This window comes from Copadichromis virginalis, linkage group LG16, assembly GCF_057382275.1.
Source record: "Copadichromis virginalis isolate Kocher_CV1m ecotype Utaka linkage group LG16, C_Virginalis_male_GT1.1, whole genome shotgun sequence".
NCBI lineage: Eukaryota > Metazoa > Chordata > Actinopteri > Cichliformes > Cichlidae > Copadichromis > Copadichromis virginalis.
In genome coordinates, this window is record NC_140633.1 from 25731579 (window position 1) to 25757178 (window position 25600).

At 38.8% G+C, this 25600-nt stretch overlaps 3 protein-coding genes across 3 annotated transcripts; all 3 read left to right on the top strand.

Moving 5' to 3' along the window:
• Positions 1–53: 53 nt before the first annotated feature.
• On the top strand, positions 54–12808 carry ifih1 (interferon induced with helicase C domain 1). The gene is made up of 17 exons (XM_085434078.1): positions 54–625; positions 957–1113; positions 3006–3137; positions 3380–3430; positions 4623–4673; positions 6287–6507; positions 7018–7228; positions 8065–8282; positions 8714–8815; positions 8938–9061; positions 9160–9375; positions 10556–10812; positions 10897–11046; positions 11164–11325; positions 11410–11603; positions 11708–11801; positions 12196–12808. The coding sequence occupies exons 1-17, from the start codon at positions 191–193 to the stop codon at positions 12397–12399; spliced, it is 2979 nt and encodes a 992-aa protein (XP_085290204.1). The 5' UTR covers positions 54–190; the 3' UTR covers positions 12400–12808.
• Positions 12809–13320: 512 nt separating this feature from the next.
• fap (fibroblast activation protein, alpha) lies at positions 13321–22525 on the top strand. Its single transcript, XM_085434079.1, has 26 exons — positions 13321–13591; positions 13787–13871; positions 14106–14195; positions 14307–14401; positions 14533–14607; positions 14758–14810; positions 14942–15014; positions 15170–15293; positions 15367–15521; positions 15666–15763; positions 15869–15998; positions 16084–16122; positions 16209–16307; positions 16408–16478; positions 16576–16629; positions 16721–16845; positions 17011–17055; positions 18226–18324; positions 18629–18698; positions 18781–18975; positions 19151–19205; positions 19297–19396; positions 21395–21453; positions 21536–21608; positions 21786–21859; positions 22056–22525. The coding sequence occupies exons 1-26, from the start codon at positions 13589–13591 to the stop codon at positions 22155–22157; spliced, it is 2241 nt and encodes a 746-aa protein (XP_085290205.1). The 5' UTR covers positions 13321–13588; the 3' UTR covers positions 22158–22525.
• Positions 22526–23023: 498 nt separating this feature from the next.
• On the top strand, positions 23024–24780 carry gcgb (glucagon b). Its single transcript, XM_085435171.1, has 4 exons — positions 23024–23102; positions 23208–23313; positions 23894–24049; positions 24311–24780. The coding sequence occupies exons 1-4, from the start codon at positions 23024–23026 to the stop codon at positions 24420–24422; spliced, it is 453 nt and encodes a 150-aa protein (XP_085291297.1). The 3' UTR covers positions 24423–24780.
• The last annotated feature ends 820 nt before the right edge of the window (positions 24781–25600 follow it).

Here is a 25600-nt window from a genome sequence, read left to right on the forward strand (position 1 = left end):
ATTGGAACTACTGTGGTCCGTTAGTGACACCCAGTGGCCGTTTTAAATGTTGACTGCTTGGGAGAAACGAAAGTGAAAGAGCTCCATTTTCCTCGATAAAGGCACCGTGAATCAGCGCGTTTGCTGTGAATGTAGTTTTAGGCAACGCAGGAGCCAGTTTAGTGATCTGTTATCGGTTAAGTGAGTACCGATGGAGTCTGAAACGGATGAAATGCGCGAGTGCCTGATCGACTACTTGAGGCCGAGGCTGAAGGAGCTTATTGTGGTGGATCGGGTCCTGGATCTTATAGACTTTATCGAAAACGAGCAAAAGGAACGGATCAGGCAGAAGGCCAGAAACGATGGTGATATTTCGGCTGCGGACTACCTTATTAACGCAGTAGTTCAGAAGCCACATACTCCCGGATGGTTCACTGCGTTCGTTGACGCACTGAATAACGGGGGCTGTAACTTCGCAGCTGACTACATGCAGTTAAATCTCCCAACTCCCGAAGCTGAGGCGGAGAATGAAAACTGTGTCCGATTTATTCACTTACTTATTCCCAGCCTTGCAGACATGGCTACAGAAACAGTGTGTGCACACTGTTTCAGTAAAAGACTGCTCACCGAAGATGAGCGCGACAGAGTAAGTACATTATAGTGCAACCAACCTTTCAAAACTACTACTGCTTTATCTGCATGCTGCTTAGCACATGAGCTTTGGTGGTAAGAGAGAAAATATTCAAGTGTCAAAGGTTCACTGTGTGTATTCACACTAATTTCACTGGTGTGAAAAACCTCGAAAGTATCAGTATAGCTTCAGTATTTACCTTTTCTTCCAACTGTTTCCCAAAACATGTCTTTTCTGTCTTTGACCACTAGATGGCAGACAAATGTAGGCCGCTCATCCTTTTGGTGGCAATGCCTTTCTCTTATTGCTTAGCAAACTGACTTTATTCATTACACTTGTCATCTAGATTATGGCTGAAATAGTCAACAGGGGATCCAGGAGTGGCGCAAGGGAACTTTTAAGAAGAATTATCAAATGTCCACCAGGATGGTATTCAACATTTCTTCAAGTTCTTAAAGACACTGAACACCATGTGCTCTATAATGAGTTGACTGGCAACGAAGGTAACTGAACTACGCTGGAAGACACACACCCAATACACCAAATACTATCAGGGAAGTTTGGGACACAGAAGTCTCAGTGGTGAGATATAGACAGATTGTATAAAACATGTGCACATAAGTGATTACAACTACAGAGGGAATTCAGTATCTTTAATCCAACTGCATTAGTAAATATACTGTGATCATTGCTTTGCAACAATCCCACTAATTAAAATTGGGATGATTAATTATGATTAAGAGTTTTAGTTATAGTCTTTATTACATTTAAAGCCATGTTCTTGGTGTAGACTAGTGTAACAATGGAAAATAACAAGTTATCATTTTACTAAACAGTTATCCAAATAACCTCAAATAATCCTGGAATAACCATATTTATGGAAAAAGATAATCATCATTAACTTAAAACATTCTAGAAGGCATTAGTATATACGCTCACTGGCCACTTTATTAGGTATACCTGTTTAACTCCCCATTAATGCAAATATCGTGTTGGCCAGTCACATGGCAGCAGCTCATGACATGGTTAATATAACCTGCTTCAAAACGAGCATCAGAATGAGGAAAGTAATCTCAATAGCTTTGAGTGTGTCATAGCTGTTAGTGCCAGGCAGACAGCTCTGACTATTTCACAGTCTGCTGATCTGCTGGGAATTTCCCATGTAACCATCTCTAGGGTTCACAGAGAATGACCAGAAAAAGACAAAAGAAATATCCAGTAAGTGGCAGCTTTCTGGGAGAAAATACTTTGTTTTCCAGACTGCTGATAGGTGGCAACAGCACCTCACTGTAACTCCTTGTTGAGCACATGGGCCACAGCAGCAGAAGACCATGGCGGATGTCATTCCTGCGAGATAAGAACAGGAAACTGAGACTGCAGTTTGCACAGGCTCACACATGGCCTGCCCTGTACCAGTGGTTTAGGCTGGTGTTGGTGGCATAATGGTTTGGGGCATATTTTCTTGACACCCTTTGGGCCCCTTACTACCAACAAACATCGATTAAATGCCACAGCCTGCATCCCATCCCACCCCTTCTTGACCACAGTGTACCCATGTTGCTCCCAGCAGGATACTGTGGTATGTCACAAAGCTCAGATCATCTCTTTTTTTTTTCTTAAACGTGACAATGAGTTCATCGTCCTCAAATGGCTTCCACAGTCACAAGATCTCAATCCAATAGAGCGCCTTTAGGATGTGATGGAGTGAGGCATTTCAATCACATCGTGGATTTGCAGCCAACAAATCTGCAGCAACCACATGATCATCATGTTAATATGGAAAATCACAGAGAAATGTTTTCAGCATCTTACTGAATCCAATTATGTCAGTTCTGAAGACAAAAGGAGGCCGACTGTGTACTAGCAAGGTGTACTTAACAAAAAGGCCGGTGCGTGTATGAAGGCAATGATTAGTTCATAATTACTCAAAATAAGTCTAACTCTTCATCATTAACTCTGATGCAAACACAGAGCAGCACAAAACAGTAGCTACTCATTTATTAATAATTACTTCACCATTAGTTACTATTTTCCTGTTGCCTCATGCATCACACTAAGTAATTACTCAGTAGTTCCTTCTTACTGCAAAATTACTTTACCATTACTAACAAAGCAAAACAAAACATCATATTTAATTTCTGATCAGTTGTTTTCTTCTCAGTATTTTCACCAGTACCTTCTATTTCTCTGTCGGTTTAAGTAAAGTGAAATGTCAGATTTAATAGTTGTAAGGTAATTCCTTAATACTCAGGGACTGGTTTGCCATTACTGTTTACCTACTCAAGTAAAGTGAAACATCTGTCTTTATGCAAATATTGATGTACTGTATTATAAAGTGTTACCTGGTAAATTGTTACTCCTCATTTCTAAAATGTTCCTTTTTTACATTTTTTAGGATCAGATAAGAAACCATCACTGAAAGACAAACCTATAGCTACAAGGGAGAGTCCAACATCAGCTGAAAGTTGTGATGGCACTGAATCCATGGAGATCACCGTGAACGAACAGCCTATGGATCAATCCACAGGTCACACAGAGCATGTCTGTTTAATGTCAGCATTAAGGAGAGCTGAGGAAGTGCGCTCACACGTGTCATTCTTACTGTTAATCTAACATATATCTAACATTTCTTTACTAGAAATTTAAACTTTTAATGCGTATACGGAAATATGTAAAAGGTTGAAGGAATACAAACAAAATTCAGTTTACTTAAAACTACAGCTAACACTGTAACTACCAATTTTTTAACTTTGGTTTATGTCCTTTCAGACTTGTATGCAGGCAATGAACTGCCCAGCAACTCGGAGCCCTCACAGCCAGGTGGGATGGGTTCACTTTTATTCACCCTGTTAAGGCAATTAAAGTATTTAAAGGGGTTTTTGGTAATTACAAATATTTTATTTGCTTCAGTAGGTCATGCACAATAACCAAACTAAGATCAGTGCAGCTGTAGCTGCCCTAAAGTATCCTGAGTATCCTAAAGGCAACATGAAGTACGGTAAAGGAAAAATGTTGTTGTAACATGTGGTTACATTAGTGGAACATTAACTCTGTCCTGCCAGGCAGACAGCTCTGACTATTTCAGAATCTGCTGATGTGCTGGGAATTTCCCATGTAACCATCTCTAGGGTTCACAGAGAATGACCAGAAAAAGACAAAAGAAATATCCAGTAAGTGGCAGCTTTCTGGGAGAAAATACCTTGTTTGCCAGACTGCTGATAGGAGGCAACAGCACCTCACTGTAACTCCTTGTTGAGCACATGGGCCACAGCAGCAGAAGACCATGGCGGATGTCATTCCTGCGAGATAAGAACAGGAAACTGAGACTGCAGTTTGCACAGGCTCACACATGGCCTGCCCTGTACCAGTGGTTTAGGCTGGTGTTGGTGGCATAATGGTTTGGGGCATATTTTCTTGACACCCTTTGGGCCCCTTACTACCAACGAGCATCGATTAAATGCCACAGCCTGCATCCCATCCCACCCCTTCTTGACCACAGTGTACCCATGTTGCTCCCAGCAGGATACTGTGGTATGTCACAAAGCTCAAATCATCTCAATTTTTTTTTCTTAAACGTGACAATGAGTTCATCGTCCTCAAATGGCTTCCACAGTCACAAGATCTCAATCCAATAGAGCGCCTTTAGGATGTGATGGAGTGGGGCATTTCAATCACATCGTGGATTTGCAGCCAACAAATCTGCAGCAACCACATGATCATCATGTTAATATGGAAAATCACAGAGAAATGTTTTCAGCATCTTACTGAATCCAATTATGTCAGTTCTGAAGACGAAAGGAGGCCGACTGTGTACTAGCAAGGTGTACTTAACAAAAAGGCCGGTGCGTGTATGAAGGCAATGATTAGTTCATAATTACTCAAAATAAGTCTAACTCTTCATCATTAACTCTGATGCAAACACAGAGCAGCACAAAAAAGTAGCTACTCACTTAAAACTACAGCTAACACTGTAACTACCAACCTTTTTAAACTTTGGTTTATGTCCTTTCAGACTTATATGCAAGCAGTGAACTGCCCAGCAACTCGGAGCCCTCACAGCCAGGTGGGATGGATTCACTTTTATTCACCCTGTTAAGGCAATTAAAGTATTTAAAGGGGTTTTTGGTAATTACAAATATTTTATTTTGCCTCAGTAGGTCATGCACAATAACCAAACTAAGATCAGTGCAGCTGTAGTTGCCCTAAAGTATCCTGAGTATCCTAAAGGCAACATGAAGTACGGTAAAGGAAAAATGTTGTTGTAACATGTGGTTACATTAGTGGAACATTAACTCTGTCCTGCCAGTTTCGCACTAATAAACAAATTCCATGTGTGCATCATGATGAACTACACAGAGGTCAAAGAGGACAGCGCATAGCTAGCAGTTCAAATGAAAACCATATGCTGGAGTATAAGGAAATGTAAAGGAAAAGTTACATTCATGTGGCTCTGTAGTGTTTGGCTTATATGATGGATAAGTACATTTCTGCTTGGAATACTCTACCCTGAATAGCGAAGCAGGAAGAAAAGAGTTGAATCAGATTAGTTCTTTTGCAGTTTAGTCAGGTTATTTCAGTAGTAGAAAGGCCCCAAAGATGTCTGCAGCCTGCGAGTAAATGGGTTTAACAGAGTAGTTTACATGAAAGATTGTTCCTGCAAGGCGAGTCTCTAGCAGAATTGTTTTTTTAAATGTTTTCTAAAATGAGCAGAGCTCATACTCAGTCCTAATGAATCTGAAAACAGCTCTATGTTTATTTCTTGAATAATTCTATGGGAACTGCTTTCAGAAGTTCAGGAGGCCACATGGACCACTGTTTACTTATTAATATAATTAAAGCTCTTTTTTCTAATCATTAGAGACTTGCATTTGCTTGCATAAAGTTGCTTGAAACAACACCGTAACCTCTGGCATACCAAGTCATTAAAAATTGTCTGCACTGAGAAAAAAAAATAAGATTTGGGGGGTTTAAACTCTCACTGGGGGGGAAGAAGAACTTAGAGTTGAGTGGAAAGGGGAGCAGAGTAGGGGGTACATTCATATTGCTCCTGGTGTCTTAGCCATGTATTCTCCCCTGCCTAGACAGCAAATAAGTAACAGCCTGCCAGCAACTTGGAGTCTAAGTGGATCATAGTAAGTCTATTGTACTTGTAGAGGAAATAAGGCAAATAGCAATGACTTGTAATGTCTCTCTCTAAGTAATCTGATTATTATAAAAACATATATAAGAAAACATAGTGCTTGATGTTAGTCCGCCTCAACCCATCCCTTTTTATTGTCACTTTCACCTTTAGATTAGTAGACTGGTGTGAAATATCAAATAGCACTCACTATATAGAGAGAAGCATTTGCTTTTAAGTCCTAGTGTTGTATGGTTTGCATTAAGTAGTGCCTCTCAGTGACATCATTTATAGAGCACAATGTTTTCTTGTAACACTGAAACATGATTTACATGCTCTACTCGGTGCCTTTGTTTGTGGTTTAACTATTGGAAGTGTTTTAAAGTTAGGTCATCTTACATGATATGGATGTACTGTACAGTGTACGTGTATGTTCTCTGTTTACCCAGGAACAAAAACAAAGAGAAGCAGGCATTTCCTGTTGGTCATGTCTGTAATTGTGGGTTGCTGACACAGACAGACGTTTTGTGATTCTGAACCTCTGCTCTCCTTTGCAGATGGAAGTGCCTTAGAAGTTGCCAGAAGCCCAGAAAAAGAAATTACTCTTCGAGATTATCAGATGGAAGTCGCTGGACCTGCCTTGGAGGGGAAAAACATCATCGTATGTCTCCCCACAGGAAGCGGTAAAACCAGAGTTGCAGTTTATATTACCAAAGAACATCTGGACAGAAGGAAGGCTGAAGGGAAACCAAGAAAAGTGATCGTCTTGGTGAACAAGGTACTACAATGTCTGTCTGGTATAGAATACTTCTGGGTTTGCACTATTATGCTAACCTACTTCTGTCCATTTCTCATTAAGCACTCCTGAACATTGTTATTTTTCAGCACATACTTCATGTGGTCTGTTGTAGGTTTTCCAGCTGTAAAACTATGTGGTTGCATTTGAAAACAATGCAACCACATAGAAAATCATCACAGTTTTTGATTCTTGATTTGTGAAAAAGAGCAGAACAGTAACCCCGGTGCCTTTACTCTCTCTGCTCTAAAAACCAACATCAACAGAAGCTCCTAAATTACTGCACAGCTAATTTGAGACCATGCCTTAACCAAACAGTCTAGCATATATTTATGTGTTCTGGTTTACTAATGTTGGCACAAACACTTAAATCATCAGGAGCTCTCTGATCCTAAAAACAACAGTAAAGACTTTTTCTAATTTTGTCAGTTAAATCTCTTGACTTTTGTGGCATTGACTTCATGAAAGTTTCATGTGCTCTGATGCCCTCAGGTTCCTCTTGTTGAGCAGCACTACTCTGCAGAATTCCTGCCCTTTCTCAAGAACAAATATAAAGTGGAGCGAGTCAGCGGAGACTCCCAGCTCAAAATCTCTTTCACAGAAATCGTGAAGAAAAATGACATCATCATCTGCACTGCCCAGATTCTGGAAAACTACTTAGAGAGGGCTAACAGTGGAGAGGATGAGGGCGTGAACTTAAGTGGTATGATATTTCAACAAAATTTCACAAAATTTAATACATTATTCTTGTATTTTTTTTAAAAAAACACACTCTTTAACTAAAATCTATCCAGGCTTAAGCTTCAAACTCTGACAGCTTCTGGAATGGAAAGCCACCCAAAGGACAGAGCGGCATCTCCCCTGATAGCATCTTGTCAAAGTCTTCCGACTCTGCTGCTTACTCCTGTTGGCACTCACAAGTCCAAGGTGGAATAGCCACCTCAGTGGAACATATGCTGTTTGTTGAAACGCCTGAAAGCATGTACTTTTTTTTCCTCCTGGTTTCCAGGCCACACGTCTGTTCAAGCCATCAGTGTGTGGCTCATCAAATTCACATGAGAGCTTCTATCACCCAAAATACATCAAGCTGCCACTCTCCATTCTCTTTTTCCTCCAGGGAGGATTTTGCATTGCATCGTTTAAACTAGTACATGGGAATAATTAGAATTCACCCTGCTTACACTTTTGTAAAATCCAAACTATATAAAGTTTTTTTTGTTTTTTGTTCTTTGAAGTAGACAGTTTTCCAACATATGTTATTGTGTGGCATAAACTGCTGTGTCAAAGGTTCCTAGAAAAGTACTGGTTTGCGTGGGTAGGTTTGGGAGAGAGATGGCATCTGTGAGGGAAATCACCTCTGTTTACGTAACAAGCAAAATAAATGGGATAAAATTAGCTCTGCTGGTCGAGAAAATTACAGTCTTTTAAGATTTGAGCACTTTTGTCTCTTGGCAGTAATGTGGCAGCGAGAAATTGGGACACGTGCATGTTATTTTTGAAACAAAGCAACATTTATGTGTTTCTCTTTTGCACATATAGACCTGACACTCATTATAATAGATGAGTGTCACCACACTCAGAAGGGAGGCGTCTACAACCACATAATGATGCGATACCTGAAGCAGAAACACAAGAACAAAAGGCTCGTAAAGGAGCAGAAGGAGCCTGTGCCCCTCCCTCAGATCCTGGGCCTGACTGCCTCTCCAGGGGTTGGGGGAGCCACGAAAATGGAAAAAGCAGAGGAGCACATACTGCGTGTAAATACTGTTTCTCTGTCTTCACCTGTGTGGATAAAAGTGTTGCATGCATATTACTCTACTCATTCTTGGCACATTTAGTCATTATTTAAAGTTAGCTATAGTCTTTAAGGCTTCTGATTAATATATCTGACAGTCTGGGAAAGAAAACTAGTCATCAGTCATGCTTCTTTGTGTCCATACCAAGTAACTCACATGTCACAGTGAACAACATCTTTTTTTAATCAGAATCCTGCTCCAGTTCTTTCTGCTTCAGTCATAGAGAAACTTGTTGATTCAGCCAAGTTCTTTCCACTGTTCCACACTGACCATGCACACAAGGCAGCCATAAAGTTTCCACTGCAGCAGAAAATAAGCAGAAATACGCTCTATCATGAGATCAAGATGTGGGATTAATTTTAACACTATAAATCTTTGTATTTTTTTCACAGATCTGTGCAAACTTGGACGCTTCCAGAATAATGACAAGGCGCCAAGAGGAATTCAAAAAGGAGCAAAGAAAAATAGTTGTTTCTGTTGAAGATAGGAGGGAGGTATGGCTGTTTAACATGGCATGGTTTTGTGCCAAGCTTTTCTTTGACTCTAATTCATATGAGGGACTCCAGTTGATGTTAATGCAGGATTACATGTGTGTGAAACTAAATATCCTTTTTAGGATCCCTTTGGTGATGTAATCAAGAAAATTATGACCGCCATCCACAACCATGCCGAGCTGACCCCCACCTGTGACCTCGGCTCTCAGAATTACGAACAGTGGGTTGTTCAAAAAGAACGACAAGGTGAAAACAGATTTTTACGCTCATCTTTCACTAGTTATCGTTTGTTCAACCTCCCATGGTGTGTAGTGTCTAAAAGTACTTGTCTCGATCCATTTTAGCTGCAAAAGATGAAAATCAGAAAGTACGAGTTTGTGCAGAGCACCTCCGACAGTACAGCGAGAGCCTGAATCTCTGCAACACGATTCGCATGCAAGATGCCTTCAGTTTCCTGAACAAATACTACGAGGAGGAGATGAAGAAAAAAACTGCCCCGGAGGAGGAGCATAAGATACAAATCACAGATACTGAGAGGTTCCTCTTCAATCTGTTTAAAGGTATTGTGAAACTAAGCATTCGCCTGAAAATTCAAAGTAGTTGTTGACTTTATAATCTGAGATTTGGAAAATCTTTTTTTTTTTGGTAAATGTGAGGTAAGATATCGTTTGGCTTAGATTAGCTAATAGATGTGAAACTGGGATCTAGCTAAACAAGACTTGTCCACGGAAAATGAGGTCCACCTGTGAACATATGCAAATGAAAAGCAAAAAGGATTTTGAAGTCTGCAGTGGTTGCCAGCATTCAGAACAAAAAAGACAAATTATTTGGGCTGTATATAAAAGACAGACATGGCCACGCAACATCAGCCAATGGTCATTAGTCTACCATTTTGAAATACTGAGTTTGGCATCATAGCTGCCGTCATTTGACTTTGGATGCTGATGTGATCATATTTGAACGACAGTGTAAAGTAATAAGTTATCAGCTAATGGATGCAAGCTTGGATAGCAAGATCCAGCCAAAGACTGCACAGATATTAGTTAATATGTGCCTGCAATTATATTAAAATTTAAAACACAAAACCTCTTCAACAGTCTTTTATTATGATTGATACACATTGAGCCATTATTCATTTTCTGTGCCAGTCTCATGCATTAAAAAGGTTCCAGGACTCATCAAAATAATAAACTATTATCAGGAGTTCCAGTTAAGGCATTCAGATTAACTAAAAAGTGATTCTTAGCATAGAAATAGCAGCTTTTTGTTATCCAATTTCCTAATAATGCAATAAAGTTTAAGCCTTTGTACAATTTAAACAAGAACAATATCTAAAAATGAATGTGTCCTTCATCATCAGGGGTAAAGAAGCTGTAGAGACCAAAATTATTTTTGTACTTTCTATATTACTGCCTATAAAATTAGCCATTTTACTTCTGGAATATGTGGAGATAGCCTAAAAGGGTAATTTGAGAACCTTCATGGTTTGGCAGTTGAGCCCTATGCGTTACAGATTTCTACCAGGCACAACTTAAACAAATTTATAGTCTACCTGTGAATTTTGTGGTAGATTTGAACCCTTCCCACATTTCCGGTCCTGTTGTTTAGCTGAGCTAAGCTGCTTATCACTGTACTTACTAGAGGTATAAACCCTCATATTTAACTCATAAAAAGACACCATATCTTTGATGTCAGCGATAGAAAAGTGTAATTCAGTTCTTTGTAATCTGTGTCTGACAGACAACAAGAAGGAGCTGGAAACTCTAGCAAAGAATCCGGAGTATGAAAATGACAGCCTGTCAAAACTAAGAACTAAAATTCTGCATGAGTTCAGCTCTCGGGATGAAGCCAGAGGGATTGTTTTCATCAAAACACGACGCAGCGCCATTGCTCTAAATCAGTGGATACAGGAAAACTCCAAGTTTGCTGACATTGGAGTGAAATCAGCATATGTCATTGGAGGAGGAGACCAGAGTGTTGTTAAACCAATGACCTCGGTGAGTGCTACATTTCTCTCTATTTTCCTGCACAATTATTTGCGCCTTACACTTAACCTTCTCTTATAAATCTGTTTTAATCAGGCAGAGCAAAAGGATGTGTTGAAAAAATTTGGCAACGGTCAAGTCAACCTGCTGATTGCTACCACAGTAGCCGAGGAAGGCTTGGACATACCAGCCTGCAATTTCGTTATTCGATATGGCCTTGTGACAAACGAGATCGCTATGATTCAGGTCAGTAATGAGTTGAATAATGAGCATTGAATGTGGTATACCCAGTAATTGAAGGAATATTAGCCTGTGTAAAACAAACGTGGTTGCCTACCCTTCACTCACAATCGCCTTTCTCAGGCCCAAGGCAGAGGAAGAGCCGAGGACAGCAGTTACACGCTGGTCGAGGTGAAGAACTCCGGGGTGGCTGAAAAGGAGTGCGTCAATGAATACCGCAAGAACATGATGAACAAAGCCATTCAGAAAATTAAATCCTTAAATCAGGCAGCCTATGAAAAAAGAGTACGTTTACTTCAGAATTTTTAGTCTCAGTTAAATTGAAAACCCACATGGCTTTGAGACTTTTTTTGTTTGTTTGTTCATCAGATCACTGAGTTTCAGATGCAGGCTATAATGGAAGAGAAAGTAAGAATGACGAAGAAGAAGCAGAAGGACATAAAGAACGAGAGCCCATCTAATGTAAAGTTTAGTTGCCGAAGCTGCAGCGAGCCAATCTGCACGGGCGACGACATCCAGATCATCGAAAACATGCACAGAGTCAATGTGACGCCACAATTTAGGTACAGTTTACAATTCAGTTCTTAACCGTTTGTATGTGTTGAACTGTATTCCACTCGTGTAGTTGTGCTGTGATTATTATCAATTTTACTGCATCTTTTTACAGAAAACTTTACATTCAGAGAGAAAATACTACTCTTCAGGAGCGTCTTCTCGACTATGAGACCAACGGCTTCATTGCATGTAAAAACTGCGGACAGGTAGATTCAGTTTAGCTTTTTCAATTATTTGGAAATTCTCTTGTGAATCTTAAAAAGATAATCTTATTCAGAATGTTCAATTTAGTAGATAACTAAACACAGCATTGCTGCATTAACAAGGAGTCGTTCAGCATATGCACAAACATGATGCTTAAGCATAATTAGAAAAAGTAGGACATTTAATACTCTTGGTCATAAGCAATAAAGCTAGTTCAAAGAGAAATGTGAGTCTGTCATATGACATAAGACTGCAGCCCTTTAATTTGAGATCATGTTTCACCACAAATTTAGATTACAGGACAAAAGGGCATAAAAGCAAGCCTTTATTTAGTCTTGGTTAGGCCTGCATTGAGAATAAAATACTCATTGTATGTTGTGTTGCATTCTGTTACAGAGATGGGGTTCAATGATGATGTACAAGGGGATCGAGTGCCCCTGCCTTGATGTGAAAAACTTTGTGGTGAATTTAAATGGAAAGAAGATTAGCAAATGCACCAAGTGGAATGAAGTCCCCATCAAGTTTTCTGCCTTCGACTACGCTGAACATGCAATCAACATGACCATGTCCGATAACTCGGATGATGACGAAACAATGTGAATTATAACCACGTAGAATAACCAGCGACTGAGAAAGCCTTGATTTCTATTGTGTTGCCGTATGGCCGACACAGGATTAATAACCTTAGCAGAGTAGTGAATGTTATGTTTCCTTTGAATGTTTACTTGTTAACTGGAGAAATGAATGGTGATGGGACTGAAGTGTGTTCGTAAAGAAAAAGTGTGAATGTTTTACATCATTTTAATGGTTAAAGTATTATTGTGAATTGTGCAAAATTGCAGAATAAGGGTTTTACTCTTCAATTATGTTTGCATTTGATGGGATTTACTGTTGAAATAATGCATGATTACAGTGTATTAATTTCTATGTAAGGGTTTGTCACTGGTATTAAATGAACTGGAAAAGCAAAGCAAGAAAATAAAGTATATATATATTTTTCCCTTTCAAACTCTGGCTGTCTCATGAGATGGGAGTCACCGAGTCTGTGATAGCCCCTCAGAGCCCACCTGTCACACACAAACAGGTGCTGTGGATTTTCCATTAAATCCACAGGTTAGTGAGTCACTACGATTGAGACAGCACTGCTATTCCTAAAAGCCTCTTTTAAGCTTGTTTGCGCAAACATATATATTACCTGCTTGATCGTATTGTCTGGATACACAAGCAGGAAGCTTGTTTGATCCAAAAGTATTACAAAACTGACTGCCCTTCTCATTTTTATCTCATTTTTCCTCTTTATGCTCATATTTAAATAATAAATCAACAACATTTAAAAAAAAATACAGTTACTTCATTGTGTATGCTAAGTGAAAAGCCACGTAAATATTTTTTTACACTTCATGGTTAAGTATATTGATGTAGACACACAAAAAAAACCTGCTTTTCCAGCTGTCCTGTTTTGTTGCGTGAATACTTTACGCCCATAGTGAAAAAGCCACTTCCTAATACCAGCAACTTGTGCGCTCTTTCAAAGTTGGGCAGCAGACTTCGAGGAGGCATTTCTGTCGACTGGTCTCAGAAATGCAGCGAGGAGAGAAGGAAACCTTCGACTAAAGCGGGACGGAGCTCCGTTTTCTCATGCGGCTGCATTAGTTTAAAGTTACCTTTGCAAGCGTACGGTTATGTTAACTAAGCTGCATGTTCCAAGAAGTGACTGTAAACTTCACGCCAGCTGCCTTTGAGGAATATTTTAAAAAACCAAGAGCTTCACGGCGACTTCATCTGGACCATGGTCAGTAATCGATTTACCATCAGTACTGGGGGGGAAACAAAGAAAATCTGTGTAAAAGCATGGCTACTTACTGTGACAGTGTGAAGCTCACCGTGGGACTAATAAGTTACTAAAGGAGAGCCTGCAGCGTCAGCATCTTGTTGTGTGCTTTCAGAGGATTTTTATAGGCTGCCACTTTTGTGTCACCTTTCGCAGGGCTGCAGTAACAAGGTGATGTGGGGGGTGATAGGGGCGGCTGTCGTCATCACGTTAATAACCATTCCAGCAGTTATTTACAACAGTAAGTTAGAGCCTTGGCCCGTGAGTCGCTTTTCTTTTCTTTCTTTTCAAAAAGCAGCTACAGATGCTACTTCAAAGCAGACTTCTTTCTGTGTTTGCGCATTTCCTATTTGTTTGCTTTATTCAAGCAACGAAGTTGTAAATGCGCAAAAAAAATGGTCGTCACATATTTTGGAGAGTTGGTATCGTTACATGCAAGTTAAATAAATAATGCACCCCATGTGTATCATTTCAGAATCTGGTGGTAACAAAAGGCCTTTTTCTCTTGATGACTACTTTAATGACACCTTTAGATGGAGAGCCTACAATTTGTATTGGATATCAGGTATCACTGTCAGTCACTTAACCTCTGCTATACCTTCTGATTTTGGTAGCATTAATCTCCACCTTTGATACAAACTTCTTGGAAGCTTATCTATTATCCTTGTTCCTGCAGATAAGGAGTATTTGCATAAAGCAAGAGACGGGAATGTCTTTCTCCACAATGCTGAAACAAAGGAGGAGTCGCTGTATTTGAGCAATTCAACCTTTGTAATATATTTGTACTTAGACCAAATATTTTCCTAATATATACTGTCACGCATGTTAAATAGCCTACTATGTATATTAGTATACGAATTCTGCAACACATCCATAAGTTCATGCAGTCATTTTTATTTCAGGCCCAAGTTGAAGCCACAGATTATTTGCTGTCAGGTGATTATAAATACATCGCCTTTGAAAGCAACTACACAAAGGTGAGGTGTTAAATTTCACCTAGTTACGTTTCTATCTTTATTTGTATTTTTTTTAAAGCATTATTTTTTTTTCTATTTATTATTATTATTTCTATAATTCTGCTAATGAAAAACCTCCAAATGAAAGTGTTTGTCGTTAAAATCCTACAGAAATGGAGACACTCATTCAATGCCTCATATTCGATCTATGACAGGGAGAGTTCGTAAGTAGCTGTTTTTTGTGAGTTTTATCAATGAATTTTGGTTCCCACCCCAAATGTATCATCTGTAAAAATGTTTATTCATCAGTTGGTACATTACTATTATGCCTGTATGTGTTCATATTTCATCGTAGAACTTTTGTCACGCCTGCAAATCTTCCACGTGTTGTGCAGTACTTTACCTGGGCACCAACCGGAAACAAATATGTAAGCGCTCACCATGTACTTTTTGTCTCCAGTGAATAATAAGTTGCAATTCGGTTTATCTGAATAAATATTTATTTATAATACTTGTGGCTTATTTTTGTTGCAATAAATTTGTAGCTGTATGTTTATGGTTGAAATCCACTTTTTTTTTTCAGGCCTACATTTCAGACTTCAACATTTTTTTCAAATCCAATGTCAGTGCTGATGAAGCTGTGCAACTGACACACAACGGGAAAAAGAATGAGATCCTTAACGGTGTCCCTGACTGGGTGTATGAGGGTTAGTGACATTATTATTTCTTTTTCAAAAGTGTGCATCTGTATGGGTTAATATTTTTCTCCAATAATTTCAGAGGAGGTGTTTGCATCGAATGGGGCAGTATGGTGGTCCTCAACCGGAAAGTTCTTGGCATATGCAGAGTTTAATAATACAGAAGTTCACAAAGTGGAGTTCTCTTGGTATGGATCTGAGCAATATCCTCAGACAGTGGCCATTCCATACCCAAAGGTGGGATTCTATAACTTTCAAACATGGAATTATGAGCAAAATATAACCATCAATATCAATTTATCATTTTAAATTGTCAAAAATTGTCAGATCTCTTGTTATATATAATTATTTATCACAAATATTATATTTGTATTTGTATAGGCTGGATCACCCCTTACTAAGGTGAAACTTTTTGTTGTCGATACCACAAACCCATCCCACCGCACACAGGTGTTTGCGCCCGCTTCTGTTTCTTCTGGGTCTGTATATTATTTAGCACATGTGTAATCATTTACCGGAAAATGCGATGCCTTCATGGTCTGTCTTATGTGAAAACCTTTTCTCCTTCTGTCGCGTTTACTCAGTGATCACATCTTGTGCTCGGTGACCTGGGTTACAGATGTACGCGTTGCAGTGCAGTGGCTCACAAGAAGACAGAATTATGTGGTTGTACAGATCTATGATTTTGATGGAAGTCGCTGGACAGAAAAACAGGTAGCTGTGACTTCTCTGCTGAGGAAATCGTCTTGATGGCCATGCTCTGCTAATTAACTGCAACTGATGTCTTTACTATCTATAGAAATTCGAGCAAACAAGCAAGACTGGATGGGTGGGCCATGTAAGTTTCCAAAAGATTACTGATATAGTTCTTTAAAACCTTACTTTGATGTATCACTATAACGTATTACTTTGTTTTTTCCTTAGTACGTGCCCTTGCCTCTTTTCTTTGCTGAAGATAAGCTTAGTTTCTACAAAGTGATGAGTGACACTAATGGCTACAAACACATTCATTATGTGAAAGATGTAAGTGTTACCAGTTTTCTTTATGCAGAATGTGTTGCACAGTCATATCAATCATGTGTTTAGATTTTAGTGAGTTACTAAAGGAAGCTCTTTAATTAAGGGCAAAGCAACCCCTGTTACCTCTGGGAAGTGGGAAGTTATCTACATAAGCAAATTAACCAAAGATGCCATGTGAGTGATGAATCCATACGTTTATGGGGAAACTGCATAAATCTTAAAAATGTAAGTAAGAATATAAAGACCTGGTGTGTGAAATTCCTTTCTACAGATATTTTGTGAGTAATGAGTATGGAGGAATACCTGTACAGAGAAACCTCTACAAGTAAGGAATTATTCTCATCTGTCCTCTTTTTTTACCAGTTAAAATCTATATGTAGATAATTATATAGGTGACGTGCTGTTTTTTTCATCAGGGTTATGATTGGAAGCAGCCCCTCTGCCCCCCAGTGTCTCACCTGCAACCTGCGTAAGGACAGGTGCCAGTACAACTCAGGTTACTTCAGCTTTGACGCCTCTTACTACCGAATGGACTGCTACGGTCAGTTACCCATTCACATTTTCTCTTACTGTAAGCAATAACTCACCGATTTGGGGTAGTGAACATCTGTGAACACTAATCCTTGCTGAAGGCATGCAGACGATTTGATGTGTAATCCACTTCTATTTGTGTGTATCCTGTTTTGTTTTGTTTTTCTTGAACCAGGACCTGGATTCCCCCTGTACACACTCATGGACAGCAAGGGCTCAGGTGCAGATTCATATAACCCAAACACATTGTTAAATGACTCATTGCACTCACATGGTATACTATTAAAGGATAAAGCTACTGTTTTTGAAGGTGGTCAAATAAGAAGAACCCAGTAAATATTCCAGCAGAATTTTCTTGCTGTAGTTATTCCTTCTGTCCATACAAGCCATTCATATTTTGTGCTTCCAATGGAGTTGATATGGGATCAGATCTCAAGGTAAAAGCGAGGCTTTAATAGTCCAGAAAGTTTTTAAGTATTTAAGATCTCTGTGTTTTTATCTGCATTTGAAAATGTTCTATAAAACGTAGTTAATTTGGTACTGAAAAAGCTGATAGCTGAAAGCCGAAAAGCTCATTTTTAAAGTCCTTTGATTTGATACGTTGTACCACTGAAAGCATATATGTAACTTCACATTAACTTTAGGCTGCAATAAATCTGTAAACCAGCACTAGGTGCTGTTTTGGTTTCATACAGCCAGTAGATCGAATATAGTGGCCCAAGTTCAAGTACTTTTGGCTGCTCTTTTACTTCCCAAGGATTCATGGCAGTAGATGGATCCACATATTTGATTAGACACAGATTTTACACCAGATTCCCTTCCTGACATAATCCTCCCATTTATCGAGGCTTGGGACCAGAACTGGGGGTAAATGGTAAATGGTAAATGGCCTGTATTTGTATAGCGCTTTTACTAGTCCCGCCTAGAGACCCCAAAGCGCTTTACACACCCAGTCATCCACCCATTCACACACACACACTGGTGGAGGCAAGCTACAGTTGTAGCCACAGCTGCCCTGGGGCAGACTGACAGAGTACACTAGCTTTCGAAACTCTGAGGGTGGGTTTGTGTCTCATCTCAGTTTTGGGAAGCTGTTGCATGTACAGAGAATGTGGTAATCATTGCACCATAAATGCTCTGATGAAGAATGAGTTTTGAATATTTTGTAACGCATTTGCTACATTAAGTTAGACGCAGAGTGGTCTAAACGCGTCACCTCAAGTGCAAAATAAGGAAGGTAATTCACGAAGCTCCCAGAAAAAAGAATAAACAGCAAATCAAAATGTTTCAGAGAAGTTAAGGTTCCTCAATGATGAACACTTTGAAGTATGCACCTTTATGTTTGTTTTATGGACACAACATTGCAGCTACTTTATTTATTTGTTTTCAGAGCTTGCCATTCTTCAAGACAATAAGGACCTGAAAAAGAGTTTGTCTGAATTCCAAATGCCAACAATGAAACATGGCACCTTAAAGATTGGAGGATTTGGTGAGAAATGCATGTTGAAAAATCCATCTCAGAAACTGTTGAAGACATATGGAAATCCTCTGCTTTGTGTTTGAATGTATGTCTAATGTGCTCTTTTTCACATGAGCACACACGATGGTTCTTAGTAACAGCAACATTTTCAGCATAAACAATGGTGAATTACAACTAAGGTTGTATTGCCTGTTTAATGATTGTAAGTCAGTAAGTATATCAGCCATTATATGTGCTGACCAGATGTTTTGTAATGACGTCCTAGTATGTGAAACATCGTTTTCCATCTTCTTTCCTGTGTTTTTGCCAACAGATCTTTGGTATCAAATGATGTTACCACCCAATTTCAAGAATTCTAAAAAATATCCTCTTCTTATTGATGTGTGAGTGAGCAATATTCCAAATTGCATGTGACACCACTAACGTTTACAGAAGTAAATTTACTGTCTTGCTCTCCTTGTGTAGTTATGGTGGTCCGTGCAGTCAGAGTGTGAACTATCGCTTCAAGCTGAACTGGGGCACGTACCTCTCCAGTTCACATGAGATCATCATTGCCAGCTTTGATGGAAGGGGAAGTGGTTACCAAGGGGATGAAATAATGCACTCAATCTATAGACGCCTAGGGACATTTGAAGTGGAAGATCAAATAGCTGCTGTGAGGTAGGTCTGTCTAAACGTTCAATCACCTCTGTGATGAGTGTTGTTCTTTAGCTGTTGTTTGAAGAAATGTAATCTTTTACATACATACAAAAGTCTTCATCTAGATAAATGCCTGGTGTAGTCTGGTTTAACAAATGTGTTTTGCCCCAGATAATAACTGATCTCCCTGTTACAGGAAATTCATTGACATGGGATTTATTGATGAAGGCAGAATAGCAATATGGGGCTGGGTAAGCTGTATTTTATCCTGCTTTTTCCTCTTTCTTTATCTTTATAATCACTTTACATGTTCTTACTAATGCAATCTGTTCTGATCTTCAGTCATATGGTGGTTATGTTTCCTCAATGGCCTTGGGTGCTGAAACTGGACTCTTTAAGTGTGGAATTGCAGTAGCCCCAGTAGCCAAGTGGGACTATTATGGTGGGTGAACATGCATACATAGCCTATCATATACATACTCACCCACCACTTCATTAGGTACACCTTGCCAGAGTAGCTTGGATTCCCTTTTGCTTTCAAAACTGCCTCGCTTTTTTGTGGCAAAGATTCAACAAGGTGCTGAAAACATTCCTCAGAGATTTTGGTCCGTATTGATAGGACAGCTTCACACAGCTGCTGCAAAATTGTTGGCATCCATAATGCAATTTGTTGGCATCTCCTGTGCCACCACATCTCAAAGGTGCTCTATTGGATTGAGATCTGGTGACTGTGGAGTGCATCTGAGTGAACTCAGTTAAGTTTTTAAAGAACTATTGCTAACAACTGCTGAAATAATGCTTTATCCTGCTGGATGCAGCCATCAGAAGATGGGCACACTGTGAACATGGTCACCGACCATACTCAGGCAGGCAGTGGAATTTAAATGATACCCAGTTGGTACTAAGAGGCCCAAAGTATGCCAAGAAAATATTTCCACCACATTACACTACCACCACATTACACTACTGCCTGAGCTGTTGATACAATGAAGGATCCAACTATGCTGCGTCAAATTCTGACCCTACCACCTGAATGTCAAACTACTAATCATGACTCACACCGGACCAAGCAGCATTTTCTTCTGTTGCCCACTTTTGTTGAGCCTTTGTGAATTATAGCCTCAGTTTCTTGTTCTCAGCTGACAAAACTTGTAACCAGTGTGGTCTTCTGCCACTGTAGCCCGTCTTCTTCAAGATTTGATTTGTTGTAAATTCAATGCTCTTCTGTATATGTTTGTTGTAACAAGTGGCTCTTTTAAAGCAGATTCTCATCAGATCTCTTTCATCAACAAGGCATTTTTTACCCTAAAAACTGCTGCTCACTGGATAATTTCTTTTTTAGACAGTGCTCTATAAACCCTAGAGGTGGCTTTATGGGAAAATCCCAGCAGATCAACAGTTTCTGAAACACTCAGACAAGACTGTATGGTATCAACAACCATGCCATGTTCGAAGTCACTTTCATTTACCATCAATATCAGCATGTCATCTTAACAATGTCTGTATGCCTAAATGCATGTGGTTGGGTTGAACGCAAGTGATGCGTCTGTGTTGATGAGCAGTTGAACACATTTAACTATCAAAGTAGCTGCTCAGTGTAATTTTACAGGCTGCTTATTTTCTTGTATGGCCTTCACTTTACATAAGCTGTATTGTAACAGTGTTAGTATCATGTTTAATCCATTACTTTTCTCCACAACTTCAGTGTGATTAATATTTTCGTGCTGAATATAAGAACCTGCCTTATGTGTACAGGGAAGGCAGGAAAGGGCGTATTGATGCTGTATCCAAAATTGCTGGCTTGGGCAGTGAGTCACTGCCTTTTTTTTCACTGCAAAGCTACTCAAAAGTCTTGAATATTCTAAATCTTGTTTTCATTACGACTTTAGTGAAGTCATGATGAAAATGTTTGTAGAATAGTGCTTTCTCAACATCCTCCATCATGCACCAGATGATGCAGTATGCAAAGCAATCATTCTGATTATTCAGCTGACCCACCTAAAGACTGAAATATCATCTTAAGAAATATTTGGCGTGAAAATATATAAAGTCAGTAAAAGCCCAGAAAAAAGTAACAGCATTTGAATTGATTTCAGTGTACATTCAGCAGAATAAGAGAGATGTGTTGTTTTTCCTGCCAAAACCTAACTGTGGTTAACCTACATTACTCACAGTGCATCCTTATTGCTGTTATTGAACCCTGAGCTTCTGGCCTCAAGTAGAGATAAAAACTAGGATGGTGATTACACCTCTTTGTAACTCTACACTAGTAATTTTGACACGTTCAGCCTTGAAAGTTGATGGAGTTCATCTTTAAGATTTCCTATAGCTTGTAATCATTCAATCTAAACTTTTCCTTCCCTATGTTAAATACGCATGATTTATTTTTGTGTTTCCATTGTATCCACTTTTGCGGTGTTAACTGAGTTTTCTTCCACAGATGCAGTTTACACTGAACGCTACATGGGCAAGCCAACTGAGAATTCCGACTCGTACAAAGTAAATATCATTCAGATTAGCTGTGTGGTGAAGTAAAGGCACATTTCTGCCTTGAGACTGTTGTAATTCTTTTATTTTCTAGAACTCCACAGTGACCTCCAGAGCAAAGAACTTCAAAAATGTTCAATATCTCTTGGTCCATGGCACAGCGGATGGTACGTTCTGTTATTTCTTTCAGTCATTTCTATTTCTGATAAGACCTGAACATGTGGTAGCCCGTTTTCTCAGAGGCGTTCCAGGTAACACAGTAAGCCATGCACAAATAGACTCTGTTTGCCTTGATAGAAACTTGAGCTTTCAGTCACGTAGTAAAAGCTCTGTCTTTCCCGTAGACAATGTCCATTTCCAGCAGGCTGCACAAATCTCCAAAGCTCTGGTGGATGCGCAAGTGGACTTCGAGGTGATGGTAAATATTAGCTTAGGGAAGTGAGGCTAATATTAGGAATGATGTTGTTGATGTAATGAAGATTTCAAATGGAAAAAAAACGTGGTCTATTATAAGCAAAATTAAATCTAAAATAAGTGTGATTTAAGATGTGCACGATGTTATCTGGAATTGACTTATAGTCTATGCACTAATCATATTCTGGTATTGCTTTCAGTGGTACACCGACAAGGACCATAGTCTCAGTGGATCATCCTATCATCATATATACAGGCACATGAGTCACTTCCTGCAGAAATGCCTCCTTAGTCCCAAATAGATGTGAAGGATGTAACAGCATTTGTAGGCAACAGTTGTTACCACAGTTTCTTTGTCTAATGCATTTTTAATGTGCTTTTTTTAATTGTAATATTCTAAAAGCCAGGTTGAACTAATGCAACAAATGTTAGATTGCTCATTTAAATGAGCATCCGTATGTTGTGTGGAATTTTTGCAAAATATGTGATATGCAAAGATACAAGTCCTATCATGCATTTATAGTTTAAAAAATTGTATGTATGTGTGTGCGTGCGTGTGTATGTGTGATTATCATAGCATACATTAACTGCAATGCATTGCACTGATTTGTTGCAAAGTGGAGTCATTTGTGTTATAAGAATATTCAAATAAACTTTTTTCAACATTTAATTGATTCATTGCTTTTCTTTACAAATGGTTCTTTTAATAGGCCAAAAGATTATTACTGATCTCCTTACTGTTCAAACATGCAAATTAAGATTAAAATAAAAACACCCAGTACTAACAATATATAACATTAATGTGTGCTTTGAATTAGGTTTTATTATACAAATTATATAAATTGTGAAAAATATAAAAGAATAATAGGAAACATTATATATCCAAAATGGCCAGCTGTTGAATTCAATCAAACACATACATGGGCATGGATTTATTTGTCAGGGTAGAGGTCATGTTTGTTTTGGACTAAATAAAGCAACAGATTTCACCACCCAGCTGTTATTTTTTAAAAACCCAAAGTCAAATATATTCAGGGGAACAAGGCGGAAGCAGACTAATGGATTGAAAGTAACAGGTGATATGCTAAGGTTTCTGTGACGGTGAAGTCACCTGGGAGAGTGCTCCTCAGCTCCCCTATATAAACGCTGAGCAGATCAAGAGGGGACCATGAAACAGCTTAAGAAGCCAGAGAGAAGAAGAGAAAACTGCCATCCCTCTCTCAAACGCTCAGCAGAAAGAACCACAGGTGAGATGTTTTTGCAGCAATCTAAATGTAGAATATCTTGTTAAATTTTATTGAATGGATTTTTAACGTCACTTTTTCCATAAATTTCTTTTTGTATTTTTTCAGAGGCTCAAACAATGAATAGTGCTCATTCTTTAGCCGGACTCCTGCTCTTCATCATCATTCAAAGCAGCTGGCAGGTTCCTGACCAGGACACAGACCGACACTCTATGTAAGACCAACTTTCAGTCATTTTACACTGCCTCAGACATTAGTAGTAGTATAGTAGTATTACTATTAGTCTCATGTGCTGCATTAATGGAGCAGCTGTTGGCAAAATGAAAAAAATGATCCACAGTGTTGATAGCCCGTGTAATTTATAAAGTGTAATTTAAATCAAAATTTGATTAGCACACTTATTAATTAATAATAAATAATTATAAATTAATGTTTTTTGCTTGAATTTAATGCTAAACAATGTTATATTGTTATTATATACCTATATCTACTGATCTATTGATCTATCGATCTATTGATCTATCGTTCTATCGTTCTATCAATCGGTTGATTGATTGATTGATTGATTGATTGATTGATTGATTGATTGATTGATTGATTGATTGATTGATTGATTGATATAACTCCAGATTTCTGAGAAGTATGAAGTATATATGAATAGTCATGGACAGATGAGAAGAATGATGCAGAATAAAGAATAAAGAGTTAACTTGTAAGAAGCAGGGGACTCCAGGCTATTGCAATGGTGAGCGTACATTAGCTCTGTTCACTTTCATAATGCATCACTTTTTTAGGCTATTGACTGAAAACTCCATCCTCAACGAACCCATTGAGATCCAAAACATGAAGAGACATTCAGAGGGAACATTTTCCAACGACTACAGCAAATACCTGGAGACAAGAAGAGCACAAGACTTTGTCCAGTGGCTGAAGAACTCAAAGAGGAATGGGTGAGTGTCACAGTGTTTTGGGGTTTTTTGTTTTTTTAAAGACACAAATTTGTAAGTTTGTGCCTTTAAATTTGTAAAAGACAGTCTAAAGTCTAAATATAACTGCATTCATTCTGTTGATTGCTTCTCTTGTTTCCATTTGTGATTTTAACCTAAATCAAAATGATTCCAAGTCATGTTCAATGTACCCATGTGGATTTGGTTTTTTTTGGTCTGTTGCACCACAGTTACATATGCAGCTATTGTGACTTCTTCACACAGGAGACGCCATGCAGACGGCACTTACACCAGCGATGTGAGTTCCTACCTGCAAGACCAGGCAGCCAAGGAGTTTGTGTCCTGGCTGAAGACTGGCCGAGGGAGAAGAGATTGAAGAGATCCAGCTTTTGCCATTTCCCAAATTAATGCAACTATTCTCACTGACTCTGTGCCATTATATGTTTTGCAGTCTGTACTAGACTTTTTTCTTGGTAAGATATTAAATGCCCTCACAAGAAGCCCGGTTGGCCTTAAATTGCTAAAGGAAATTTTAAAATGTGTCAGATATGTGTCAGATGTCTGATCAAGCGTTCATGACATGATTTATTCAGTTTTTTTTCCTTCATTTTTAAAATCACATTATTGGTTTAAACTTCAAGTTTATTAATTACATCTGTCAATAGTCTAATGCTTTTTTCTTATTATTCAGAAAAAAAATACATTTAGTTTTCAATAAAGAAATATGTACAATCCATGGCTTCCCTTTCTAAATACTTGAATCCAATGAGGTGGTTTAACAAGTCTTAGCATGAGGTCTAGAAGTCAGAGAATATATAAATATCATGCTTTAGACAAAAGATACACTCATTATTGGCCATCAAGAACAGAACAAAAGTTGTGTGGTCATTTGAATCAATATTCGCTGACTAGTGAATAAGTCATATATAAGCACGACATAACATTTTGGTCCAGTGATATAGTCACTGGCTTAAAAAAAATGTGATTTGATTGTTTGCACCACTGTCACCTTCCCTTAATCCTTGTGTTTATGGAGGTAGAAGAAAAATCAATGAACACGTTACTCCAGAGGGAGAAATAAGCTGTGGTATTTTTTACCAGGTAAAATGATGATATGTCACCTGTCAGCTGTTCACTGGAGGAGGATTTTCAAGCAATGCGCAGACTGCACACCAAGGATGGTTATGCTAAATGAAAGAAAATCATGTCAATCACATAAGTACCTCGTTGGGAGAAATGACTGGGTCGACACTCTTGAGTTCCTCCTGGCACTGAGACAAAACAGTAATTTGCATGAGCCAGCAGCTTGACACGCTTTGGGATAGGCCACCTCTCTAAGCTGTCATCTGTAGCACATCAAACCATCTGTTGATTACAGTAATCCTCAGCCCATTCAAGTTTACTTGTGAGCCAAAATTTGTCAAGGTTAAAAACGGGCAAATGTTTTCAGCATCACTGACACTGGATATCTCTGCCCTATCCTTGATAACCTACACTGGTTTTTACGTTTTTATCTCTATGTAAAGCTCATTGTTAAGAGCGTTGTGTTAGCAT